Below are 27827 nucleotides of genomic sequence, written 5' to 3'. Positions count from 1 at the left end.
GGACAGTGTTTATAACCATTTTGTTGATGCTTTTTTGTTACTAGGCTTACAAATAAACTTAAAATGTTACAAATATAAATGTTTCTTAAGACTGTAAAACATACTTATGCACAATAAAAAAGGTAGGCAGGGATATGGCAGCTTACATATTGTGGTCAGATAGCGTTCTTCAACACAAATGAACATTACTTATTGATTCAGTTACTATTTATCTTGCTCACATCAATAATTAACAGTACTAAAGTGAGAAAGAGCTGAATATGTGGCAGCTGGGAACTATTTACTGTAAGATAAACTCAGCAAATAGCTCATTCTGGTAGTCGCAAAGTTGCATCTACAAATCTCCAACAAATCTTTGTCTGAGCAGAATATTTTGCGAGGTAAAGTGCACAGTTGATGAGTGTAAATAAAAGTGGGAACTTTTAATTTTGCTTAAACAGTTGCTACCAGTCACCAAATGGCACCTTTACACTTCATACCCCTGCCTCCTTGTTCTCACAAATACAATGAACACAGGTCGCATCATCAGATGAGGTTGATTAGTAACAAGCACAAATATGACAGGATGATTGGCTGCTTTTCTCACGATTATGATTTACGATATGACTGAGTCAGGCTCTTTGTCCTGACAATGTCTTCCTATCACTTCCTATAAAATACACATAATGTTAAAAATCCTAACAGATGGGAGAAATACAACAATCACTTACAGAGACAATGAGGGATGGTTTTACTGTATATCTAAAATAACTGGAAGATCCATGTTTCCAGGCAGAGACATTTTCTTTCTCACTCCTTTCATTTTGCATTAATTTAAAATGGTGTTTGTGGTGATCGCTGTTGCAGGAAAGATGCATGCTCTGGAGCTTCTACGCTAACACTTTAGCTCTTCGATCAGTCTACAGCAGGGGTAGCCAACGTTGGTCCTCGAGGGCACCAATCCGGCAGGTTTTCCAGATTTCCCTGCTCCAGCACACCTGACTCAAATTAAATGGATCCAACAGCCTATAAGGATCTCCACAATGACTCGTTAGTTTAAGTCAGGTGTGTTGGGGCACGGAAATCTGGAAAACCTGCCGGATTGGTGCCCTCGAGGACCAACGTTGGCTACCCCTGGTCTACAGTAACAACTATATACTTTTAAAATTTATTTAAAATGAAACTAAATCAGTTTCTTCTTAAAAAATGTTGGACTTTTGAGATGAGAAGCAACTGGCTATCTTCTATCAGATCTACTTTTAATTACAGTTCAATGGTTATCAAACAATAGCTAAAATAAAACTTTTTAAATTTTGTATGCCTGTACAGTCTTATAATTTAAAAATGAGTTATTGTTTTTTCTTTAAAAAAAAAAAAAAAAAAAAAAAAAAGGTTGGCACATGCAAAACAAAAAGTTTCTTGATTAAATAATGAAGTTCTTGTCAGATTACTTTGTCAACCTCAAACAGCTGGTTGTTTTGGCATTAACAGCAATCAGGCAGGGAAAGAGCAAATATCCCAGCAGAGCATGGTGCTGCTGGAGTACTCATACAAATAAAAGCAGGTGTTGTTCAATGCTTGAAATTGTACAGGTGTGGTGTTGCAGAGTAGAAAATGTGAAATGGGATTAGAAGGAGGAAATCACTTTCTTTGACAGCACATCTCTATCTCTACAGTGTACAACACATCCTTAAAACCCCATTCACTGTGGAGTCTCTAATGCAGAAAACTCATTCTCAGTGCTTTCTCTCTGTGACTGTTAGAACCTGATATTCAGAGGAGAGTTATTGTCTTCTTAAATATGCAGACTTCTCGGAGCATTGTGGATGCACCTTGAGCTGAGATGATGTGTAAAATTGCATTTTTAGAGGCATGCAGGCTGAGGGAGGAGGCTTCATGAAACAGACACATCACAAGCAGCACTGGCAGATTGTTTAAATGAAAAATCTCCATCTATTCAGCCCAGGAGTCAAGCACACTGAATCCCATTTTCCCTGGGATCCTGTTCTGATTACTGAGCTAGCATGAAGCACACACATACACTCGCCCCCAAAGAGAAACACATTGAGCCAAAAGCAGAGTTATGGCATTAGCAAAGTAACTTCTGATGTGGTAAAAGGGTCACTTATGTCATTAGTGTTGGGGAATTGAAAGGTGTTTGGGACTGAGATGAGCATTACCCTGTCTGCTGTGGCCATCGATCTGTTATTCTGCTCATGTCCAGTGTCCCTGTGGAGTCAGTTGTTGTTTTTAGTTACAACAGCTTACAGTTTTGGGAAGTGAGGGGACCGAGTTGCCCTTAGCATGAATAAATGAATAAATATTTCACATGAAACTGTGCAACATAATGTCATGTTTCTGCTGTTGTGTACATTAACGCAAAGCGTCAAGTAGAAATAGGTTTCTAGTGTCACAGTTCCCACTAGAAAAGATCTTATTTGTAGTAGTAGTATTGTTTGTAGTATTTTATCTCCATTTCTTTCCATTTTCTGCAACATAAGTGTGTAAATTTCTATGCTGTAAAACCAGTCCCTCCAGCATATCAGTTAAATTATATTACTTAAAAATGAATTCAAAGAAAAAGTGAAATATGTTCCAGATTTTCCAACAAATCTAATTTGTTTACATTTTTTAAAACCCAACAGGAAGAGAAATAAATCCACTGAAACTGTGCAGTGGGTTTTTTTTTTTCATAGTGGATTATTATTCACTCCTCTCCAGGCAGATTATCATTGGGCTGATTATTGTAGAGCCTTCATCTTTAAAAAGAGTCACACAAACTAAAAAAAGATTAATAGAAAATGTTGTTAAGACCTGCTTGTAATCAAGTGTCCCCTACTGAAAACCTGCGTGACCCAGATAAAGGTCTGAGAGTTCATGGTGGTTCCTTCAGAGAGATGGAGGCATTTTAAAAATGTGTCCGTCTCACACGTTAACAGCAAAAAGCAATCTGACTGAAATCAGCACCCAAAGGCAATGCTCAGATATGACATAACAAAACATAAAATGCACCTTGTCAAAACGGAGATTGCAGCTTGAAGTCTTTTGCACTGCAGGACAGGTGTAGACAGCAGCCAGCAATGATGGCTTTGTTGGTGTGTGATGAAATGATTACCAGTGAAAAAAGCCTTGATGTTGACAGAAAACAAAAAAAATTAACAACTGATTCCTCTTCAGGGAGAAGTTCAGTGACTTGATGAAGAACCGTGAGCAGGCTGAAGGCTTGTTGACAAGTCTGCTGGTTACAGGACAGCTGCCCCGCCGACCGCGTTCTCCAGTACACGCATGCTGTTTTTTGCAGTCCTTGGCAGAATGTCTGTTTTTAATACACAGTGAAGTTTAATGTGTCTTTCATGTCCAAACTGCATGAAGTGTAGCATTTAGATTATGAAGTGATTAAAATGTTAAAAATCTTTCATATCTTTAAACCAAACCTAAGATAGGACTCAACCACTTAAAGTAATGACAAATAACTGAATAAATATGTAAGGCGTGTAATGAACAGTGTGAACATTAAATATCTGGTTCTTCTGTACTGTGTAGTTTGTGTAATTTCTTTTACGTGTGTGTGTGTGTGTGTGCCACAGTGAGGGGTGGTCTGTTCCTCTTTCAGATGTCTTCCTGGTCTCCTCTCCGCAGGCCTCTTTGGCACTTATCTAGCGTCTTGTGGTAGGCGCGGGTAATCATCGAGCTTGGTGATTTGTGTTGTGGCGTGAACGAGACCTTTCCAGGACTGCGCGGCGGTTGTCTGTTCAGGAAGGAAAAAATAGCAGAAACAAAGAATCAGAATCAGATCGTGAGGCAGAGAAAGAACAAGAAAGTGTTACATTGATCCTTTCTGGCAGAGAAGCTCAACTAAATGAAAGACTGTACAGAGAAACTAAAGGAGGCTAAGAAAAGAGACAGAGGGGAGAGGAGAAACAACATGAAGCAAATCCAGGCTGATTGAGAGCAAAGCAGCAGGGGAGGATGGAGAAACAGGGGAAGCTGCTGGAGTGGAGGTGCTTGTGTCTGGTGTCATAGTAACTCCATTTAGCTCCTGATCCTGGTTCCCACTTAAGAACCCCTCGACTATTCTCACATCAGATACAACATATGCACTGTAGACAAAGTAAATGCACACATACAGGCACACTAATCACTAGATAACAAGCCAGCAGCAAGGAATAAAAAGATGCTTACACTGCACGGCATCAATTCCAAAAAAGTTGGAACTATATTATTGTGAATAAAATTCAGAGTTTAGAAATATTTTATTCTATGTGAATCTATATTTATCTAACATTTTTTGATAAAAAAAAAAAACAGTGTGCACAGGTGAACCTGTTGGATGCTTTCATTGATGAAAAAAACTGAGTAGGCCAGTGTTTGCAGAGTGTGGTTAACCGTTCCGATGAACCGTTGAAGCTCTCTATGCAGCAAAAACAGAGAGCCATCACGCCTGTGCAAGACTGACCTACACTATACTGGAGCAGAGGTTTTTTTCTAAGTTCCTCTGTAGCCAGATTCATAACAGAGTCATACAAATATTTCCTCCTATGCTATCCAAACATGGCTGCCCAGAAATACCCATGACATCCGCTGGGCAGCCAGGTGGCAGGTGGGGCTGGACGGAACCAGGAAGCGTATCCGTGGAGACGACTGCAGGCACACCCACACGGGGCTCCTGGTATTTCTAAGTGTGCGGCTGCCAACGTGCCCATTACTCAGTGTCTGCTGTAGGGTGCCAGGCATCTGGGGCTCTGCGTTGTTTAATGGCACTCGCTCCATCCATCATGTCAGGTAATGAGCTAGGTGATAGCTAGGAGACATATACAAACGTGCGCACGCGCAAGATCCCACATTCACGACAGAGAACAGAAAGCACTCCCTTCTTCAGGTTGGATACAAAGCATCATGCAGATGGTGCACAGGAGGAGAGAGAGAGGATGAGGGAGGGAAGCAACAGAAGGAGGAACAGGAAAACAGATCAAGATTTGTTTAAGGAAAAAGCATAAAGGTTTTGTATCCTCTGCTTGTCCTAGCTGAACACACGTTCATATACTGAACACGGCGGTGAAAACTAACATGTTCTGGCAGCATGTCCAAACACATCATAACTACTTATGTATGGGTTCTTTTTTTTCCCACAGGTTGTGCTTCATTCTTTAAGCATGACTTATGTAGCTGTCCTCTTTTCAAAACAAGCTTCCATAGTACACAAAAAGAAAGGGAAAAATGGGGACAGTTAAAAAGAAAGGGGGGTGGGGGGATGTAGATCATCCACAATCCAGCCCTGCCAATCTTGTGCAAACCCAACTGCTGTAGCCTCATTTCTGGGCAAGCAGTGGCCCTTAACCTCTCAAAGGGAGCATGAAAAACAAAGCAGAGAGAATACAGACCAGTGTGTGTGGTCGTCTCTGGCTCCATCTTATATAATAAATAGGGGGAAGATGGTGGGAATGATCAAAGGGAATTTTATAGAGAGGTCATATTTGCAATGAGGAACAAGTGAAATCACGAAAGACAAACAAATATATCAAAAACACAACTAAGTGGGATTTAATATAAGCTAAACAAAACTATTTTTCCAACATAAATATGCACCTTCTGTCCCTTCTATAAGATTACAATTATATGAAGAGTATCCACCATCAAAGCAACTATGTCTAAAAGCTTTTTTGACGAGTTTGAATAAATGTTGCACTTTTTATTTATTGCAGTAAATCAGGACTCTGGTATGTACAGCAGCATAAGTGGTGTTGCCTCTTACTTTGAACTTATCCTTGACATTGAACCAGTTTTGGTGCATTGATATTATTTTGAGAACTACCTATTTAATAGGAGAAAACAGTTTTTAGCATTGGTTATTTGAAGAGACGTCCATTTCCTGTGCTGTGTCAACAGTAGAGCATTAGGAAGAACCACTTGTTGAAACCCTGCAGAAGCACTGCCTTATAGTCAGCAGGGTTTGACAAATGACAAGTGCCCTTTTGGGGGCTTTGGTCTCCCACCTGACTGCCTTAATATTTTGGAAAGGTTTTGTCAAAGACGTTTCTAAGAGGGAAGGAAATTTGCAGTAAAATGCATCTCCCATCAGAGGATTCTTGAATAGAGAGCTTTTAGCTTCTCATAAAGACTTTTCTGTTCCTATCTTCAGGTGCCTACAAACCCATTTTTTCCTCACACCACATCAATCTATCTATCACAACTGAACAAACAGCAACCATTTCTACTGGGACAGAAGCATTACTACTAGCCTCTACTGAATTTAAGGCTTTGACACACATACAAACAGGTGGGGAGGGAAACAGACGGGAAAAAGGAGAGCTCTACACAAAATACAGACTAAGGTTTTTTTTTTTTTTTAAGCACTGATTGCAACTCTTTCTACTTGCATTGGTTTTGATGGTTTCTTTACCTGCTTCTCCCAGAGGTGACATCTTTTCAAGTTACAGTAAGAGCGACACAGAGGAGCAAAAGAAGCAGAGAAGAAATTGACTAAAAGAGAGCAGGTATTCTATGTTACAGCAGGGAGATGTTGGCATCCCAGAACTTAATTAAGAGCTGGCTGGCACCGTTTCTCAAAATGTAACTAAATGCACTGTGGATTACAGCGAGGGTGGGCAGATGGAGGGGGAAGTCAGTGAAATGCAAACATGCACAAACACACACCATCTCTTTCTTTCTCCAACACACTCACACTCACAGGGATACATATTGTTACTTAACTGAATGTCACAGTTAAATGGCTTGGTGCGTTACTTTGAGGAAATTGTACATTTTCTCACACTCTCGCCTGTCTTTAACATGCACATGGGCAAATCCTATCACGATGAACCCGGCCACGGGAGAGGCTCTGAGTGAGAAGTACTAATATGAGGAAGATAGCACACAGACTGCTAAACAGCTAAAGCTCGTACAGAACTCTAACCTTTTCCTGACTGTTAGGAGGATCTCCAGTAAGATGTCAGTTCAAGTTTTGATAAATGTTATGAGATTCTTTGAAAGAGATTAAATCTCATTATGTCTTTTATGTTCTTGTCATCTTTGGCTAATTGTATAAAATTACTTCATGATAGGGTTCTGTGATCTGTAAAAGAAGGAAATCCAGCCAGTCATTTATCAAATGCTTGAAAGCCTGAGACACTTTGTGGAATTACCTCCCAGAGGCCAGCATAAACAGGATGTATTTGGAAGTATTATGCCTTATTAGTTAATTATTGTAGGAGCAGTAACAGACTCTGGGTCAACATCTAAACATGGTACACATATTGATCAGGGTCAGATTCACATAATCACTCAAAAAAACAGATTTGGAAGACAAGTTGAGTCAAGCTACAGCTGCTGTACAATTTCACTGTATTCAACAAGTGAGCAGTGACACGATGTCTGTGATGTGTCACTGGATATGTGTAATTTATCCTGTCCACGCTTCACTTTGTAACCAGTTAAAACATAATAAAAGTGATTAAATGTACTCATAGTTCATCAACATGCCATGTTTGCTTCCAAGAGAAAAGAAAAGTATCTGCAACAGGAACATCTGCAATTCTCTATCACCCGCTTTTATCTCATCCACCTTCCCACTTCCAGCCTCCATGTTACAGAGTAATGGAACTCCCCCTCACAGAAACAACATACGGTGTATAAATGGGATGCTGAGGGAAGGCAGCTATTTCTTTCCACTGAAAGTTATGGTCAGTGTTTCGCAAAACTGCAGTGGAGGATGATGCTGAACCTTGTTCACATGTAAGAGGGATCATCCCAAATGAAAAGTAGGAAAGGAATAAAAGTGCAGCTGAGGAAAAGGTGAGAAGACATTATGGTTTTTTTTATAACATTGGATTAAAGGAGGACGTGTGAGTGATCACTTTCCATCAGTGCCTCTCTCAAATAAACAATAAATAAATGCACAAACCTACTCTGACTTCTGGGCTCCTCTGAATGACTGCATACCACTCAGAATGAATCAAACTGATCCAAAAAAGCAGGGCAAGGCAAGACAGGATGGATGAATTTAACAGATTTCCTCAGTTTAAAATGTACGTCACAGCAGAAGTCTGTAGGACCAGAGGCCTGTACTACGAAGCATGATTAACATACCCCAGATATCTCTCCGTTACCTTGGTTGACTTATCCACTTTCAGGATCCGGATAAGCGGTACTATGAAGCTGTTTATCAGCTTGGTATTTCTACCCTGGGTTTCTACCCTGTGTCTGACCCATTGCAAAAATGGAGAAACCCTGCAGAGCTTCTCCATGAAGGAGTAGACAATTATCCTTCACAAATATGAAGAATTTAAACACATCATCCAGGCCAAAAGCAAAACTGTTGCCGCTACTCTCACGATCAGCGCACCAACGTCAACAGAATGGACAAGCCATTTTCGAAGAGTACTGATTGGTCAGCTGATGGTGCCTTTATACTCATTGATCTCTTATCCAGACAAGACTTGCTCCAGAGCAGGTTAGCTGTTTAGTGTATACCCCAGTAAGAAGTTAACTAGCATCGTTGTACGGAAAAGAGAAAATCCAGCTTTGTAAATGGGATCGGTGGAGTAATAAATTCGTAATTAAACTTATTAGTTGCAATCAACAAAAGTATGTTTGAAGAAACAACAGGGTTCCGAATACCTTTAAAAGAACACTTTGTAACACAAACAAAAGGTCAGATAGATCATGTTGGCTTGTGTTGTAGCCAGTAAACATCACAAGACCAGTTAACCAAAAGCTGAAGATAAAACAAGGCTGGCTTTTTAACAGTAAGATTATCCTAAATGCAACAGTTTGGGAAATGAGGTTGTAAGTATGCTGCTCCATCTACCTGGAACAAATCACAAGATCACCTGAATCTTCAGGAACTGGTTTCACTAAATTAATTTAAGCAAATTTTAGACATCAGAAGCAGATCAGTCTCTTTGTAAATGTTTTGTTTGACCATACTGCCCCTTTTGGCCTGTAATAACTATGGTATTTTCATTTTCTGTTTCTTTATGGCAGTTTTTTTTTTTTTTTTCAAACATTTTGATGTCTCAACTGTTATGATATTTACACATTATTTTATGTCCCTTATATATAGTTTGTTGTATTGCTGACCTGAGCTGCTACCTATCTTGGTCAGGACACTCTTGGAAAAGTAATTTTAAATTTCAAGTCTATATTTTTTTATTGAAAAGAAAAAAAAATCCATAATCATCTTAAGAGGAGCAAACTAAAGTTTCTAAAATAGGTAAATGGCAACTGAAAGTCTGAGCTTGCTAGAAAACATTTTACAAGTTGCAATACTTTCCAAAACAAGTACTGACCATGCAAGTTTTTTTTTTTTTTTTTTGTCACTGTGTAACTAAAAAGGCAGTAATCCAAAAAGTAATCCTGCTTTAAATACAGTATTTAAGATGTGTCATTTTTTACTTAAGCTAGGTACACACAAAGATTATTGGGCTGTTTTTTTCCCGATTTTGCCCCTTCCCGACCAAGGCCCACATGCCCAATTATTATAAGATTTTCCTATAAAATTATCATTTTGTCTGATGTGTGTTAAGAGCAAATTCGTCCCGACAATCAGCTCCGAAACGGGTCGTGGCCAACAATCAGAAGTATTGAACGTGTTCAATAGTTATGACCAAAAGTCTTCGCGTGTGTGTGGAACACCAACGACTCCTGAGTTGGGACTGTGTAAATTGCGACGGGGAAAGGAATGTAGGCAATCAGAGAGCGAGCTGACCGGGAAGCAAGGAAGGACATAAAGTCTGTGTTCACGCTGTCTCCAGTCTTTTATCTTTTTTCAGTTCTGGATTTTTCTGTTAATACTCCCAAGACCACCATCCTTCCCTCGTCCTGTATATCCTCTTCCATGCTAAGTGTTGTGTTTTCCGGTTGTTTCCATGGTTCTTCTTCTTTGTTTTTCCAGTTGTTGCTATGTTTCTTTTTCTTCAATTTTGTTAGATCACAATTGGTCACGTAAGATTTCTGGCTTGGAGGACTAGATTCTAGATCGGTCGTGGGACAGCATTTTTATGTTTGTGTTGTTCGGTGCTGAGATTATCGGACCACACGACACACAGTATGATCAAGACTGTTAAATGCCCAATTTTATATCTTCATGTGTGAGGTCTCGAACAAATAAAAAAATCTCATCAAATATAAAAAAAAATCCTTAAGTGTGTACCAGCCTTTAATTCCGTTTGAAAGTTATGTCACTATAAGCTAACATTTTCACTGTGATACCCATATGTATGCTCATCACCATAGGCTAAATACCTTTTTTTCTTTTTTCTATTTACTACGCAGATACATCCAGTCAGTCTTTCACAGACTCCTCTGAAGTCAAACACAACATTAAGCTGAGATGTGCTTTTAGTTCAACATGAATTATCTGTAGCTTGTGATTTTTTTTTTCAAATAAGTATCACCTAAATGAGGGGGCTGGATGAATGTCAGGGGATCTAAAAGTAAGGGGGCTGCAATCCGTGTTCTGTTGTTTTTTTCCAGTATGTCATAGCAGGCAGGGGCGATCAGACTGACAGAGGAAAATGCCGGAGACAGGCTGCATAAACATGCTTAGGCAAGATACTGAAATTCTCCCACTTTCTGTTTCTTGCTTCTACTTCTTATTACTTATCCCTCTTATTACCTCCAATGTTTACACCAAAAGGTTGGCCTTTTGTAAATCCTGTGCAATCATGGAGTACTGGAGGCAAGCTAAACATTAACACAAATTTTCAGCTCAAAATGGACAGTACATCTCATAGTACTCATATTTGGCCTGTTTGTTTACAAGTCCACATTCCTGCTTGACAGTGTGTGTACAGAGTTTAGAGGCAAAAGGAGTTTAACTGACATTCGGTTGAGATAAATGTAATGAGGAGAGGTTAGCAGAGAGCAGGGTGTTCGTAACACATGGAAGTGGTTTTGACACTGCAGGGATGTGGCTGTTCCTTCCATTTCTCTATCGCCACTCTATCTCAGTGGATACTGCGTGCCTGACAATAGTGGTGATAAACTCAAAAAGTGAACAGAGACTTCTTCTCTCCAAATAGTTTCACATGACTCCCCTTCCATGGAATCTACTGAACTCCAGGTTCCTCATGGTAAAAATGGGGTTAAACCTCTTCAGTCAAACATGCCATGACACTTCAGATTTTAAGCTTTTTACCCGACATTTTTGTCCTCCACATAACGCTACACTGAATGGAGATACTGTGCATTAATATGGACCGTTTCCCTTTTGAGTTTTCATATAAACACAGCACTTCAGACACACTAAGTTTCTGTTAGTATTGAAAAGAGCTTGTTCTGAAAGTAATGACTTCGGTCTGCTCTGTAGCAAATATGTTTCAGAGGAATAGTGAATCACTTCACATGTTAATGCACAAATACTTATTGTTTCAGAGTGATCAGAATTACTTCATTACCTGTAGTGGTAAGAGGCATCACTTGGGACAAAACAGACATAAAACATGTTCTGCATAACTGTGGCAATCTTTTTATGAAAGAGAAAAAATCAATCGCTCTTAAATCTAGGCCAACATTTGTCAGATTTTTGATGGAAAACAACAAACCTAACAGACTACAGGTAGTGCATAGTCCTTGTTGGGCCCTTCTGGTTTAGAAATCTCCTTAAAATATCTCAGTTGGACTTGATTCCTCAGTCACGGAACAATGCCTCTTGGCATTCTGGGATGCAGCAGAGGCACACACAGCCCAAATGAACAGTAATATGAAAACACTTTTACAATCGATCAGAGCCTGAGGCACAACTCTCATTCATGATTGTCCTCTCAGCAGTCAAGTTTCAGGAGGCAGGCTTTAACTTAAGTATAACCATGAAAGAACACATATCCTCGAGAGTACATTCCTGGAACAGCTAAGCATTGCCCACCTGTTTGCCTGCTGTTTGAATTTAGTTAACACTTTGACATTATTTCCCTGCTGTAGCTCAACACTGCAGCATAAAGTGCAGCTTACTATTCTAGCGGTGGTAGGGTATGCACTGAACATTAATTCCAGAAATAACCAGTGAATCATGTATTTGCTCTGCACAACATTATAAAAAAATGGATGTTAAATATGTTAAAATCCAAGGTGACCTCCATAGAAGCAGGAGCTTTGCCAGTGTTTTTCTGGTCTGGTGTACTATTAGAAACTAATTGTAGTCCGTCATTCAGTGAGAAAAAAAGTGGAAACATTCAATGAAGTTGATGGTCTTGCAAGTAGTGGGCCTCACAGGAAGTTCCATGGTTCACTCTAAACTCTTTTCCACATAGTGGCATTTAAAAGACTAATCATTGGAGGTCTAATTTACTTGTTTAGGCTTTTTGTACGGAGGCTATTGTCATTGCCAAATATACATGCTGGACTAAATCTTTTGGTTTTGGGCTTTAGCAGCAACCTGAAACAACCTAAAACAAGGTGTGCGGGAGCCATAGAGAGCACAGATGAGGTTTGTGGTGGAGGCCTGAATCTCACAGGGCCCAACCAGGAGAGAGAGTAATCCATCAGGCCAAGGAACTCAGGCGCTTAGGGGCATTGGTCACTGATCCTATAAGACTGATTAGGTCTCTACAGGGGTACAGACCCCCTGACAGTGTGGACATCAGTGCTGGGCTTGCTCCACTGAGGCTTGGTCTGAACAGAACTGAGCCAAACCAGTGACCTGCTTCCATTTGGATTCTGTGGAGGCAGCTATGTAGATCAAAGATATCAGTATGTACTGAACATGTGGTCAGACCACAGTGAAAAGACTAAACTTCAACATTTAACTTGTAAATTAAAGATAAACTGAAAAAAATTAACTAATTGGATATGAAAATGTCTCCTTCTGCTATAATCAATTAATAACCTCCACTCATAAACAGTGTTTAGTTTCATAACTAGATAATGACAAAAATCTGTCACATGGTACAGTGTAAAACTTAAGATGAAGTGATGGGAATCTAATTACTTTATCTAACTGTCTGATGAGCACACGAGGTCAGAGATCGCATCAGCCAGACGAGCAGCTGGAACCAGCAGCAGCCAAAGCGAACCACATGATTGACAGGTGAATGAGTAGACAGAGAGATAGTTAGACAAATGGAAGCTAAGATATAGTTTGACAGACAGATGGGAGCGTAAATGGATGGTTTGGCAGCATGATAAGGTAAATAGGCTGATGGATCACCAAACAAATGCAGGAGGAGGAAGGAAGAGAATGAGAGAGAAGAAAGGAAAAGAATGTCTGCCTGCAGACAACAAAAGATAGGAAGCCAGATAGCCTGATAAACACAGATGGATTGTGTTGATATACAGGGAGGTGGGGCAAGATCGATAGATTGTTTTATTCTATTTGCTTGGCAAACTGGAGATTTGATGTGGCTGCTATCAAGGCAATCTGTTTCCACTGACGCCAGGCGTGACTGTTACAGATGGTGAGATAGCGACACATCTCAATCTTTGGCTAGCCTCCCTGCAGTCAATTTTAGCTGTAGTGCTAGCACTGCTTTAAGTAGTGTCATCACTTCTGTGTTATCAAAAAGACTTGATCTATAAAGCTCTAGTCCTACACTGGATTGATATTAGGTAGTGGTTTAAAATAGGAAGCACGGATCAAAAAGTAAAGGAGTTGTAGCTAGGAGAGAACAAAGTCTTTGTGTCACTAACCAGAAAAAGTGAGGCATTCTTCTATTCAGTTTTGAGCAAAACAAAATGGATGCCCTGACAACCCGACGCCTCATTACTGCTGCTTACGTTTATCATGTCAAAATGGAAGACAAGGCTGTGCAAAGTTTAGAGGCAAGGGCTTGCCTAGTTAGAAAGGTGGCTTCTTTCTGCGGCTGCTTGAGGGACATAGGAGTGCACAGCTACAGCATTGATGAGTGTTCCAGGGCTTATAATAGACAGGAAAGGCCTAGAAAGCATGCCCTTTAGAGGTGCAGCATCTCTCACCATCTGACAGCTTACAGGGTCTAGGCTTCACAATGACACCTTCACGGTGCGCTCAAGATGACACACAAACACACATGCTCACAGGTGCAGAAAAGTCTCAGAAACACAAATAAGTTTGACAGTGCAGGCACACAAATTACACACAGACGGTCAAAAACACACGCGTGCACTCTCACTCACATATTTTTCCATATGCGATGCAGAGGTAATGCCTGACAAGTCAAATCTCAGCATCATGCTGACAGTATTAATACATATAAAACAAGCCAGACTATAAAAACATTCTGCATTCTCTGAAAGACTGGGTTTCTTGAAACTAACATCTGCTTGTGTTATGTTAAGGAAGCAGTGCTGCTCTCACTGTAAACAAAAATACAGCTACTGTAACGCTCCATCTCTAGGAATAGCGTTGAATTTATGTCAGAAACACACAGCAGATGAAGGGGGCAAGCAACCCATCATGGTTTTTGTGACTGAGACAGAGCAGTTTGTGTACACTCAACATTTACACAACAAAGGACAGCTCAGTTTTTGCAATACTTCATTCTCTTAGTGTAAGTATAAATAAACTTTATTCTTGTGATTAACTGATAGTTTGCAAACTGAAAAGCTTGTTCGCAGAAATCTAAAATCTATATTTACTAGATGAAGCCCTAAAATGTAGCAGGGACAACGGCATAAGAGTTCCATTAATCATTTGTGCATGTTTTTCCTTCTATTATGCGTCAACAAATGTTATATAACCTGCTTAACCTGCCTCTTCAACATTGGGTAAAATATCTCAGGCAATTTACCACAATGTTACCTTATAGTCATTTATGTTTCAGCACAAACAACCATTTTTCTCAAAACAAATCTGCAACTGTTTTGTCAGCTGCTGAGTTTTCCAGCAACAATCCAAACTGCCATCTAATCTCAGGATTTTCCAGCATTCCCCACCACTGATGCCTTCCCCAACTTAATAAATCATGGTGTTGTGTGTTATTTATTTATTAATCCCCCTTTTGATGTGTCCCAACTCACAGTGGGAGCAGTGGTGGAGATCACAGAAGGCTTTGCGAGTGAGCAGTCTTGCTCTTTCCTCCATGTGATCACCATCAGACCCATTTGGCCGTGTGAAGATGCGCCCTTCTGTTCACATGGGGGATGCAGGTTGGTGTACTTCCAGAAACACTTTTCACTTTCTCTTCTAATATAAATCATTCATACTAAGAGATTCTCCCTCGTGTACACAAAACACCACAACCCATCCTGTGATGGGCTACACTTTGCTACCTTCATGTTTTTGCTTGTGCATCGCCTGTGTCACTGTCAGTGTGAGTTGTGGTCTATAAAACTTAAAATAGAGGTGGCAGATGCAGAATATATACTGGCTGAAGATGCAGCTGTCACATGAGTTCTTCAAAAGTTTAGTTCCACATTGCAACCATTATTCAGTTTACTTAACAGGGCTGCAGATTTTTCGAAGTCAGGACTGATATGCTAAGTTGCAGTCTATTTCATTCAAATTCCTTCACTACATCAGTCAGTCCCTGACTTGAATGGACAAAGTGGTTGTGTCTCTGTGTGCTAGCAGCTCCAGGTTGACTACACACATCCAGACTAGACATCTCAAGCGACAATGGATTCTGTGTGGATGAAAAATTCATCTGTCTCCTTCACTTATTCATCAAGGAGGAAGATTTTTCTGCAGGGATGGCCTCCAGAGATGCAGCACTCACATGCCAGGTGGCCTGCCGCCGCTTTACCCACAAGGTTTTCAATAAAACAAGCAAACAACACTATTCCAACACCTATAAATAAGTGATCATTCCTGAATAAAGTGCTGTACACAAACGTCCTCGCTGAGGCCACGCATCACACTTTAATGGTAGCCTGTACCGGCCAGAGTTATTTCTCTTCTTTCTCTCTCGTTACTTTATCAGGTCTCTATTTCTGAGTAGAGAGAGGGAACAGTCGGTGGAGGGAGCTGAAACCGCAGAGGCAGATGGGCATTCAGATCATCTTCATTACATCACCTGGCTCAACTCTAGTTAAGATACAGCACTATCTCTTTAATGATTTATGAGGCTATCAACATGCACTGCCCCTTCTTCATTTCCTTTCTCATCTCTTTCATGCACATACAGGAAATACACACATCCACGCAAGCGTGAACAAACTTGAGTTACTTTCTTAGGTGCATTTCTCTTTCTGGAGACAGGTTGTTCGCAGCACTTTGAACATTCAGTGTGGTAGCTCGCCAGATGCTTGGGCGTCTGTCAACATGGTGCTATTGTTAGTTAGTTTCTGATGAGATTTGCATGGCAGAAAAGCCATCAAATAAGATATTCTACAGAGAATATGAGAAGGAATCACACCTAATCCGTGCACCTGCGTCTTGGCAATGTTGAGTCTCTTTTCCATCCAGACCAAGACAAGCAGATACATGGAACCTCCCACACAATCAAGACTGCAAACTTACACAGCAGCTTGAGTTTGATTTAGATGCGACTTTTCCTGAGGCCCAAAGGATCTTAAATATCATGCTTTTTAAAAAAAAAAACTAACACACGTATAGTATACTTCTAAAAAATTAAAATGAAAAGGAGATGGAATTACATCAGAAGTCCTTGCAGACTTGAACTAATGGCCATTTTCTACCATAGGAAATAAACATTATTAGGAATTAGTGGATTTTTACCTGCTTGTAATATTTACAAAATGCAGTCTAAAACAAAAAGAGTAGCTTTCCTTACATTACTCTGTAATTGTTCTTCATTTAGTTTAATTTTACTTAGGGCATGAGTGCTCTGAATTAAGATTTAGTTCCTGAGGCCTTAATTTCTGGAACTATTTGGCCTATTAAACTTTTTCCTCTCTTCCTGACTGATGTGTGCACGAACACACAAACACAAACTGTGCACATCAAACCTGTGCTGATTAAAAAGGAAATGGGTCACAAGTGTCCTGGCTAGTGGCACTTTCCGCTCTGGCTCAATAAGCCCTGCAGTTACCCAGAATCCCTTGGCATCTGTGTCAGAGTCAGGGCCGGCGGCAACACACCTGTGTCCACATTTCTTCTCTGGGATCAATTAGCATTAAAGTTTCAGAGCTGCTTTCCCGCTGGGTGGACATAGTGTACACTGGAGGGGTACAGCCTGAGAACAGCCAAAGAAAGAGACTGACAGAGACGTGAAGAGAGAGATAGATTTGTAAAAACACACCACTGCAGCCAGAACAACTGACACATACACAATCATCCTCCCACCCTCAACCCTGTACCAGCTAAGACTGTGGATGTGAAAAGGTCACCACACATCTGTGACTTTTTTTCTCTGTAGAAATTCAGCTCTAAACCCTAAAATCTAACATTGATTGGTATATGCAAGTATAAGGTCAGTTTTTCTTCTTGAGATACATATCTGCATAGATGGCTGTTGCAGTGATGGAGGTGTGTGTGTTTATATTTTAGTGTTGGTGATGCTCTTTACAATACAAGTATGAATGTTCGACCTGATGACGTGTTATACTTTTTGGCTTTAAATAAAGAATATGGTTCTGATCAGATATCAGCAAAACACCCGCTTTGGAAACCATCTGTTAATTCCTAAGTATTTTTCTAAATTTCTGAAAATGACACACTACCAGTCAAACCTTTGAACACACTCTTCCATTAGACTTAATGTTTATTATCCAATTCTTTGTAATCAGTTTTATTAGAGCATGCAGTCACTAGTAGTTTAGTAGTTAAAAAAAATAAAAATAAGTACAGTATGTATCCACAGTACCTGTCAAAAGTTTGGACACACTTTCCATTTAGATTTAATTGACTGGTAGTGTATGTACATATCTTTAAAAAGCTAATCTTAGTACAAAAGATAATAATCATGTGTTTATGGTTCCATCTTTCACAGGATTTTTTTAACTGATCTCTGCAGTGCAAAAGAGTGAGTGGTCCCTCTTTATCTTGTTAGAATTTAGCAGTTTCATATTTGATCAAAATATGCCGGTGGAATTGTGTAGGAGTATGTCAGCACCCTTTCTAGTAACAAATGGGGCTCATCAAACAGAAATATCATCCTCTTTTTTTTTAGTTTGTATATGGATGATGGATCTTAGAAGCTAAATGAACGCAGGACTGGGCGTATGATGAGAGATGTATCAATTATCTGATGTACCCCAATGAGTTGGTCATTATGTCTATTTAGAGTGCTGATTTACAACAGCTGCTTAAAGTCTGTGCAAGTGACAGCGAACAGTATGTTATTCTGTTCAACTGAAAAAATATTCTTGTCATTATTGCTAGGACTAAGAAGGACCAGATGTTAGAATGTCTTTCGTTTTATTTAGCAGACAAAGTATTAAAAGTGACGGACAAGTATCATGGTCATTTAATATGTGCACAGATGTTGTTAAAATAGCCTTTTTGAGCTTACTGAATTTCTTCTTATACAGCCTCTAGTGCAGTAAAACTGAGATGAAAAAGTTACTGATGACATTTAAGGATATATTTAGAATCTTACTTTGGCTTCTTACTAGGTGTAAACATGCAAGCTACATGTTATATACAAATAATGTTGTATTGGTTCTTACATTGGTAATGTAACAGTTAATTGTAATGATTGCATGTCTTCTTCTATGGATTTACAATCATAGGTTTCATCTAGCTTTTACTGCTCTGGCTGTAAAGGAGAGTCCTTGCCTTTCCTCAGACTGCTATTGTCCAATTTGACTTCCATATTTCTTTCCTCATAACACCAGATTGCTGTTAGTGGCACAGGGGAGACTGTGGAGTTTGTTTCGATCGTCCTGGTCACTTGTACTGACACACATCTGTAGATATAAACTGATATAATTGCATTTCAGACCATCTCTGGTTTGGAGCTACACCACTGGAAGATTCAGACTCATGCTGCTAGCTGGCTGCTTAGATTGAGCTTGGTTTTTGACAGCTGGTAGGACAGCTATCACCATCTATTCTTACTAGCTAAAATCCAGCTGGAGCTGAAAACTGTGGTAACCAGCTTGAGCAGTGTTAGCTGTGTGGACAACTGGTGGCAGGCCACCAGCTGAATGCAAGTTAGATCACATCAGGCAATCTGGTCCAGCAGAAATGCCAACTACTGACCAACTAAGGTCTGCAAAAAATCTTTTTCCCCTTCCCAGAATTTTTCTAATCTAAAAAAAACTTTGTTATAAAAAAAAAAGGAAAAAAAATCAGTCCGAAAAGTACCCCTTTTAAAACCTGAGTCCCATTAGACATTAGAACATTAAGTTGTAGCATCAATGGTTAATTGATCATTAATGTTAATGAGTTAAGCTGACAGCCTGAACGTAGCTGGAGAAATTTACCACATTAGCCGATCACACTTGGTCCTCTGTTACACTGAACCAATCTCACCGTGACTGACACCAGTCACAACAATCAACTATACAGTTGTTAGATGAGGCTAAATAGGCTCTTTAACTGGTCATTAAGAAGCAATTTTAATAAGGATATCTATATTTTCTAAGCATGTCTATCATTAAGCTTTATTTGGATGTTAACTATTAAACTATTAAAAGGGTAGTAAAATACACCTTTCATCAGTTTTGTTATTAATGCTTTAAATCTGTTTTATCTGTGGGTTGATCTCTTAGAAAGAGGCTTTTTTTTACTCCATAATTTGACTTTAATGAACTGTGTCAACATGCTGCATGCACCTTAAGAATTTCCCTCTTTTTTTTTTTTACCAGAGATATCCCCCCAATTTTTAAAACCTCTACTCTTCCAAAGATCAGCATGTACTAACGAACTTGTTCCATATCATCCTGTGTCAGTCACAGTCTGCCACCGCTACTGCTTATGCATTAAAATGAAGCGTCATGTAGCTCATCCCAAGTGAACAGACAGTCAGCAAGTAGGCGGTACTGTTTGTTTTGAAGGGACTGTACAATCCTGGGGCTTTCACCCTGGGGGGGCTTTCCCACCACCATGTGTCACTTTACAGGGAGCAGGGATGTGTTTGGCAGTGTATCCCCATCAGTGTAGGTGTGTGTGTGTGTTTGTGTGTGTGTCTGCACCACAGAGGAAAAAGAGCACCGAGGGCAGCTGTACCTGCGCTGCCTCGTGGTTGTCTCTTGACAGTGCCCTTCACATCACAGCATGGGCCTGGATATGGGATCTGACAGAAGTGACCTCCATGCCACATCAACCTTCCAGACACACAAACAGACCAGCAGCCAGCACAAGCAGAGCCACACACACACACTCACACACACCCACACCCACCCACACACACACACACACACACACACCTGATAACATACTGTCATGTTGGAAGATTCAGGCCATGTGCCATACATATCTAAATCAGAAACATGACGACACACAAGACAAAAAAAACACAAAACAAAGATAAAGAAAAACATGCAAACATACATTAAGATGTATATAATATACAAAATTTTCTAACATGATGTGTTGCTGCAAACTGCACACCATGCTACCCCTCTGGGCTACTTAACCACCCAGCACCCCCCCCCCCCCCCCCCTCCCATCAGACAGCTATCAATAGGGATTCCAGCAGAGTGTCTGCTAGACAGCATGGGTAAACAAAGAAGGGATGAAAAAAAAAGCCTGAATCAAAGGCAGAGTGGGGGCCTGTTATCCTCTGTGAGCAGGAAATCATTTGCTGGCAATTTGTGACTCATTTTGAAGCGTTTTGTGTGTGGGGTGCTTTTGTCATGCATGTAGTGACAAGGAGGTTGGATGTGGAGTGTTGATTTTTAGTGGTAAACTTTTACTTACACATTTAAAATAATAAAAAGTTTGTTCTTAACAATGCTGTTATTTCCAGAGAATTGTTGGCTAATCAGATTTGGCGCACACGTGTCAAACAGAAGGCAGTAACTGATGGAATTCAGTGCCAGCACAATTCTGTGATTGATAGAAAACAGAGGAAACAATGAGACGTGCATTTTTTTTTTCCTCCTGCCGTACGTAGGAAAGAATAAACAGCACTTGTGCTGCTGTTTGAAATTCAGTGGAATGAAAATTTTACCTGGCATGTCTTTTCTTAACTTTACAATCAATACAGTACAGCTACCTCCACCTACTTTAGCCGATTAGCCTTATCTTAATCCCCATAAACATAACAACACTACAAGTAAATCAATTTCCTCAGCACTCTTTTCACCAGTGACATATGTTACTATTCTCCCAAAGGCCTAATTGAAATTAAGTTAGGTGACCTTTGGTTCCTATAGGGACCTGATTGTTCTACTAGCCCTCTTCTATATTTCATTTGCTCAAACCTCATAAATCAGCCCGTTGAACTTGGCTGCAATGATGATCTCGACCTTTCTTATGACATTTCCAAATGGCCACATCCTCCACCTAGGATCATGGCACCATGCAAGGCACCCAACCATGGTACATGAAGATGAGAATGAGCTCATAAGATCGAGTGCAGGGGAGAAAATTAAGCTGTGGAACAGCGAAATGACACTGATTGCCACAAGTAGTGTTCTGCAAAAGCAATTTTATAAAATACAGTATTTCAATAATAGCACATCTCACATATAAGTGAGTGCGAGGAATGCTTTTGACTTGGAGAATAGACAGTCGAACAAATTGATGATACTTGAGTTTTGTGGAGAAACATTTCAAATTATGGAGATAATCCAAGAAGCTATTGGTAGAATGAAAAATGACCTTATCACTGAAGCCAGGTGGGTTTATAGGTCTTCACTGTAGCTGTTTGAATGAGGCCCTTGTAATGTGTCTAATGAAATTTACAAAGACAGCATGGCGAAGCTGTCTTTTCTGTGGTGCTGTAAATGTACAGAGCCTATGTATAGACTGCTGAAGAAACCCTGTATATGTGTGTGTACTGCAGGGAGAGAATAAAGGTCCACTTCTGACAAGCCTATAGGGAATAGGAACATCTGGTGGACCGGCTGCTCCTCTGGTTAACATGCTCCTCCTCAGTGGCCCCCGACGACACACAATTCAGGTGCCATGTGCACTAAAATACACACACTGACATTCAAACATACGAACACAAACAAAGTCAAGTGCATGTACATATGCACAAACGTGTACTAACACACTTTCCTTTCTTGGCTAAATATGTTGCAGTCTTACAGGAAATCCACATTTTGTTCACCTCTTGTAAATAATGGTCCTTCATGGCAACAGATTTAAAACCATTACTGCAGCGAAGAGCAGCATAAATAGAAGGCCTATCATTCACGCAATGATGCTGAAGAGCAACTATGTCCAATTCACACCAGATGCTCCTCAGAGCCGAATTAAGCCTGCATTATCGCTTGTGGAAAATGTCATGTTATTGGCAAGGTGAACCCTCTCTACTCCAACCCCTGCTCTTGATGTAGCTATGCATGGATTTGTGCTGGCTCACTCACATATCCACCCTGTAATCAACTGAATACAGAGCCATGACACATTTCATCTTTCTCGCCCTGTCATTTACGCACAAGTCTTTGCTCACACCTTCGGTGCACATCTCCATCGTTGTGTCATCATTGCTGAACTGGATACCATCCAGCATCAATTAAGAGCTTTCTTCACCTTCGTTAGTAAGTAATGTTAAAGATGGAGGTCATGTTGCTGTTAAGTGCATGGTTGTGTAACGGGAGACGGCAGGGAGAGTGGGTTACTATTCCTCCCTGAAAGGTTGAGTTACTTGATAGAAGTGGCAGCAGTCTGAGTAGAATGATTGCTTACTGCCCCCGGGGCTGGCATTTGGTGCCCCAGGCAAGATATTGCACTAATAACTCCTCACTCCCTTCCCTCCTATCATTCACCCACACACATTCACACATATCTGGGAGTCTGTAGCCATAAATTTGCACCCTAAAATTTTCTTTATTGGAGTGGTCGCTCAGCACCAAATCCCAAGCCCAGTGATTGCCAAGTGCTTTTTATTTATTTATTTATTTTTTTTATCCCCCTCTACTATCATCATGAGGGTATTCAGTCCTCACAAACACACACATATAGAGACCTAATCTCCGGCTTTCTGAATACTGCTGCCAGGTCTCACTGGAGAAATGATGGAAATGATGGTGTACATGGCAGAAACAGGCTACACTTTCTGAACAAGCCTGCCAGCCAGAGCAACACAGAGATGGTCTCCTGACAGGGCCTCAGCATCCTTCCTCCACCGATCTATGTAATGGATGTGCTAATGATGGTAAAGCAGCCAGTACCTCAGAGAGCAGCAGTTTAGACAGTGCTAACACTATTGCCATTACAGTCGTTTCATGACGATGGAACGATGAAATCTGAACAAAATATCTTTCTAGACTCACTGTAAATGTTTACTTTCTCAGCTGTGTCTCATGGCTAAGGAAGTGAGAGTACTCATTTTCCTCATCAGAGACATAAGACTAAAGAAACTAGACAATGTTATGGAGAAGGAGGAGGATGGAAGGCATCAAGAAAGACAAGATATTACAAAACATTAAAAAACATCTTTGTAAACTTGGTATGCAGGAGTGAACAAAAGACTGAACAAGGCATTATTTTTACACCCAGCGTCCTTACAGAATGTGTGGAGTGATGAACCTGTGGGATATTCATCGATTTCCCTAATATTGAGCAACACAAGAAGCATCTAAGTATCTTGAGCACTGGCCTCCTGCAGGTGGCCATCGCACACACCCAATTTCAGAATTGATTGATCTCACCAGGCCTTTATGTGCTTACGCATCTGCATTCAATCATTTTCACCTGGAAAAACAAGTTTGTTTATTGGCATGAATCCATTTTTATATGGCAAAGGAATGCACAGTCAGGAATGCAATGACAGGTTTTTTGGAACTAATCAGGTGCCAAGGTTTTGAAAACAGCAACATAAAATATAGGACAATTGTAATCAAAACATGTCAAATTAAAGAAAAGAAACACAACAAACTTGTTGAAGCATCTCAAAAGCAGAAATCTCTGTCTGTACAAAGGATTCAGGTGAGTTCAGATTAACTTTATAATAACAACACATTCAAAAATGTTCATATCCTACAATGTTACAAACATTGCTCATAACTTTAGAAGGCTTCTAACAACATGCAAGGTATGTGTTAATATATATTGGTCCTAAATTATTATGACCTTGCATCTGGAAGAAACTGTTCTATCAGTACAGTGATAATCTAGAAGCACTTAGAGAGAGCAGATCTCCACCAACCCAGAGGGTCACTAAGAAAAATCCCAAAAGACCCAACACCCCACCCAGTACCCTATAGATTTCTAACCTTCTGGATAACCAGATCCAGAATGCAGCATGATCCAGGCCAAACAATGTCAGATTATAACATCTACCATGTTTTTTTTTTGTTTGTTTGTTTGTTTGTTTTTTATTATTACTATTGCAAATGATTCAGGGCATTATGCGTTGAGTTAGAAACTGTAATGACAAAATTATCCCTTTCTCCCAAGAGTAAAGAATCCTTCAAGAAAATTCCTGGATCCAGATGATGATGCGGATCACCACCAAAATGTAATCGCTTATTCTTTATTTCTTTACTCTTGAAAATGTTTTCAAAATCCATCCATAACTTGTTGAGTTATGTTGCTAACAGACAGACAGAGTGACAAACGTACGCCGCTGAAAACATAACCTCCTTTCTTTTACCAGCAAGGTAAAAGAAAGCAGAAGTCTTTTTCTTGGCTCTGTTGAATATGTGCACATGAAAGTTTTCTTTTTATGATAATAGACAAAGTCAAAAGTGAGAATTCAGTTAAACAGCATGCAATATTTACTCAACTTTACAATTTTAAGTCACAGAGCATTGCACCTTTAATTAAAGGTAAAAAAAAAAAAGATGTCTTAATTTGTGCTTGACAAGGCTGCAAACTGATGTGTGGCAAATACATGAAATACATGAAATACATGATACATGAAAACATGTGGAAAGTGTGTGACTGAAGGAAAATATTTAAAAAAATGTTTTTTTTTGTACAAAATTCTTGGTATTGTGGAATTTCAAGGTCCAGTGGCAGAAAATGAAGACACACAGACATCCAGTGATAATAACTGAAGAGTCTTACAGCAAAGGGTCTAAAGTAAAAGTCATTCTTGTGTCTAAATTGCTTTCCAGTTTTTTTTTAACTTGTCTGAAAATTCAGCAGACTCGTGTTGCCCTCATCAACGGCCTATTCAACAGAATCTTTGTGGGCAGCACCAATCCTGATGATGCTATCAAGCAGTATCATGTTCTTTGATAAGTGGCAGTGGAATTACATTAGTCACAATAATGACCTCTGAGGTGTCCTGATCCAAAAAAGTAATGAATTTGGTAGAGGAATCTTAATCAAGTGTTTTGAAATCATCATCTCAATCAAAAATGCCTTCCTTAATAAATACATTTTTTTCGGCTTTAGCATTTTTTTTTTAATCAAATAATGTTTATTTAAACCAAACTGATACTGTGCAGCCATCTTTACTGATTAAAAATATAAGCATGGCTGCATCAGTGTACAGCTTAGACACATGCAGAGGTAAAGCTAAAGTTGTCCAAGTAGCTGCACCCAATTTGATTCAGATGCATTTTGACAGAAAATCAACTTTTAATGAAGAGCGGCATGGTGGGAAAAATTAGCCATTACCCCACAGAGTAGGCATAAAATGTTTATAAATGCAAAGATGTTGGCACAGACTGTTTTCAAAGTGCAGAGCTCAGGGAACATACTGACGCTTAGACAGTCAGAGAACAGGGGACAGACTTTACCTCATCTGGGGAGATGGAGGGAGAGAAAAAAGGAGGAGAAGCGCGAGGGGGCTTGTGAGAGGCTACAGTTATGATGTGAATGAAAAAGGGAGACAGTGAGCGACAGGGCGAGAGAGTTTAAAAGGCATGGTGTCTGTTGGCTGGCAGGACGGTCGGCGGGAGTGAGGGAGGTATGCGACAGTAGAGCGTGGCAAGTGCGGCAGAACAAACCGGCGGTGACTCATGGGCTCCTTCATTCACCACTGTGATCTGATCCAGCAGGACAGCCCACCATATGGGATGGCACAACTTATTCATCCAATCACTTGGACTGCACACAGTAACAGAAGAGGAAAGGGATGGTGTGTGTCTGTGTGTGCGCCAATCTGGAGGAGAAGGTGTCTGAATATGACAGTGAATTAATAAGAATGTGAGGAGAAAAAGCTAAAATAAGGGGGGTAATTAATCTACTATATACTCAACATGAATGAACACATAAAAAAAGAGGAGTGACTGTCACAGGGGGGAAAAACTACACAATGAAATGCATTGCTCCATGATTTGATTGTAATGAAATGTTTAAACCCAAATGTTCAGCTGAACAAGTGTGAGCATTTCCCTCTTTGTGGCTACTCTGTGATGATTTTGTTAACACATCTTTCACCAAATTATATCTCATTAAAATCAAGCTCTTTTCTTAAAAACCCAGCCACTCCTGCTCTGCAACAGGGCTATAAAAAACACGAATAAAACACAATTAAATGGGGAATTCTCAGATACTTAAATTAGCTGTCTTCTTCCTCTGCTCTCCGATTATTTGTTTATCCTCTTAAAAAAAAATCCCTGTGAATCTGTCATCTAGATGTCATACTGAAGAAATCAAATACATTGAAACAAATTATTTAATAAATGCTTCTCAGCATATAACATTGTGATAATCACTGTCTTTTCCAGGCCTCTGTTAAATGAAGATTAAGGCTAAGCTCTGAGAGGTGAAGGGCCTGGCAAATTGAGCCCTAACGTACCAAGCACAGGAAAAGAAGCAGACATAATCTAACCAAAGCCAGATATTTTTCCGAAGAAAAGAATGTTTCTACCCAGCTGGCAAGAGGCACCATAAACCCTTTTATGAGGTACCTAAACTAAACCGCGCTTCACAGAAAGCAGAACCAATTTGCTTAACTTCACAACATGCAGGGACCGCTGATAAAAGTGTCTGTCCTAAGCTGTGGCTGGCAAAGATATTGTTATCCACTTTATTCCTCTGCCATCTTGCCAGTTTACTTTTTTATTTCCTAAACAGATAGCAATCATTGAGGAATAATTTAGGGCTCAGACTGCAGGTGAGCTATAATCAGTCATTTGGAATATAAGATGACAAGGTAAGATGCACCTTTTGTCTCTTATCTTAAATATATATATATATATATATTCTAAGAAATCCTCAGGCCAGGTGCCCAGATTAAGAATGTGTTTTTTCTTCAGACTGGCGTATATCGTTTTTTATACTGATGTGTGGAAAAATTATGCAAAAACACAACCTGGGAGCAGCATTAAACTAAATATGAAGCAGAATGGGAATTATATGAAGGGAACAGAAACAAACAAAAAATTTCCTTCTCTTTAACTTCAACTAATTTTACATTTAGAGGTGTATCTGAATATGTTAGCTAAATTACCAGTATAATTTTGAAAGACACATACTTGTAGCTTTTTAGGTCAAAAGAAACAAGAGACAGCCACGGTTACTCTGTTGTTATTCTCTTTAAAATATGTTTTAAAAAGAAATATCCATGACTGTAGTATAGTCAGATGGCAGCATTATGTAAAGCAAAGAAACCTCTTACATATCCCAAAAGGTTAGGTGGAGTGTTATCACATTGCCATTCAGTCTTATTCACGGGCACTCCTCCTGTCTTTTTGTTCCTTTTGCCCTCTGCCACAGGCTCTCTTCTTTTCTTAGATCTACACTTCAAATGATCTACTTTTACCTTTGTGTGCCCTTATTACAGGCAATTTAAGGGCAATTCAGTTTGGCAGGTACAACGTCGCACATCAAAGAAGATACTGTATTGATGTTTGAAATGCAATGACATGTTGTATCTTGTCATTATTTTTCAGCTGTCAGAACAAAATGAAATGTCCTCAAACAAGACACTTTAAATGATTTGCTACGTAGAAAGAGCCCCTTTGTATGTACAAAATTTGGTCCATATACACAATGTTTGGACCCTGACACGTGT

At 39.8% G+C, this 27827-nt stretch overlaps 1 protein-coding gene across 6 annotated transcripts in view; it reads right to left on the bottom strand.

Moving 5' to 3' along the window:
• Positions 1-1353: 1353 nt before the first annotated feature.
• diaph2 (diaphanous-related formin 2) overlaps positions 1354-27827 on the bottom strand; it is a 367693-nt gene continuing 341219 nt past the window's right edge. For all 6 annotated transcript variants that reach the window (XM_041989577.1, XM_041989581.1, XM_041989580.1 and 3 more), the window contains one exon: positions 1354-3727. In XM_041989577.1, the coding sequence (XP_041845511.1) occupies positions 3663-3727 (65 nt within the window). In that variant the 3' untranslated portion in view covers positions 1354-3662. The remainder of the gene's footprint in view (positions 3728-27827) is intronic.

The sequence above is a fragment of the Melanotaenia boesemani genome, chromosome 7 (assembly GCF_017639745.1).
Source record: "Melanotaenia boesemani isolate fMelBoe1 chromosome 7, fMelBoe1.pri, whole genome shotgun sequence".
Lineage (NCBI taxonomy): Eukaryota > Metazoa > Chordata > Actinopteri > Atheriniformes > Melanotaeniidae > Melanotaenia > Melanotaenia boesemani.
This window is presented reverse-complemented; position numbering and strand designations above follow the sequence as displayed.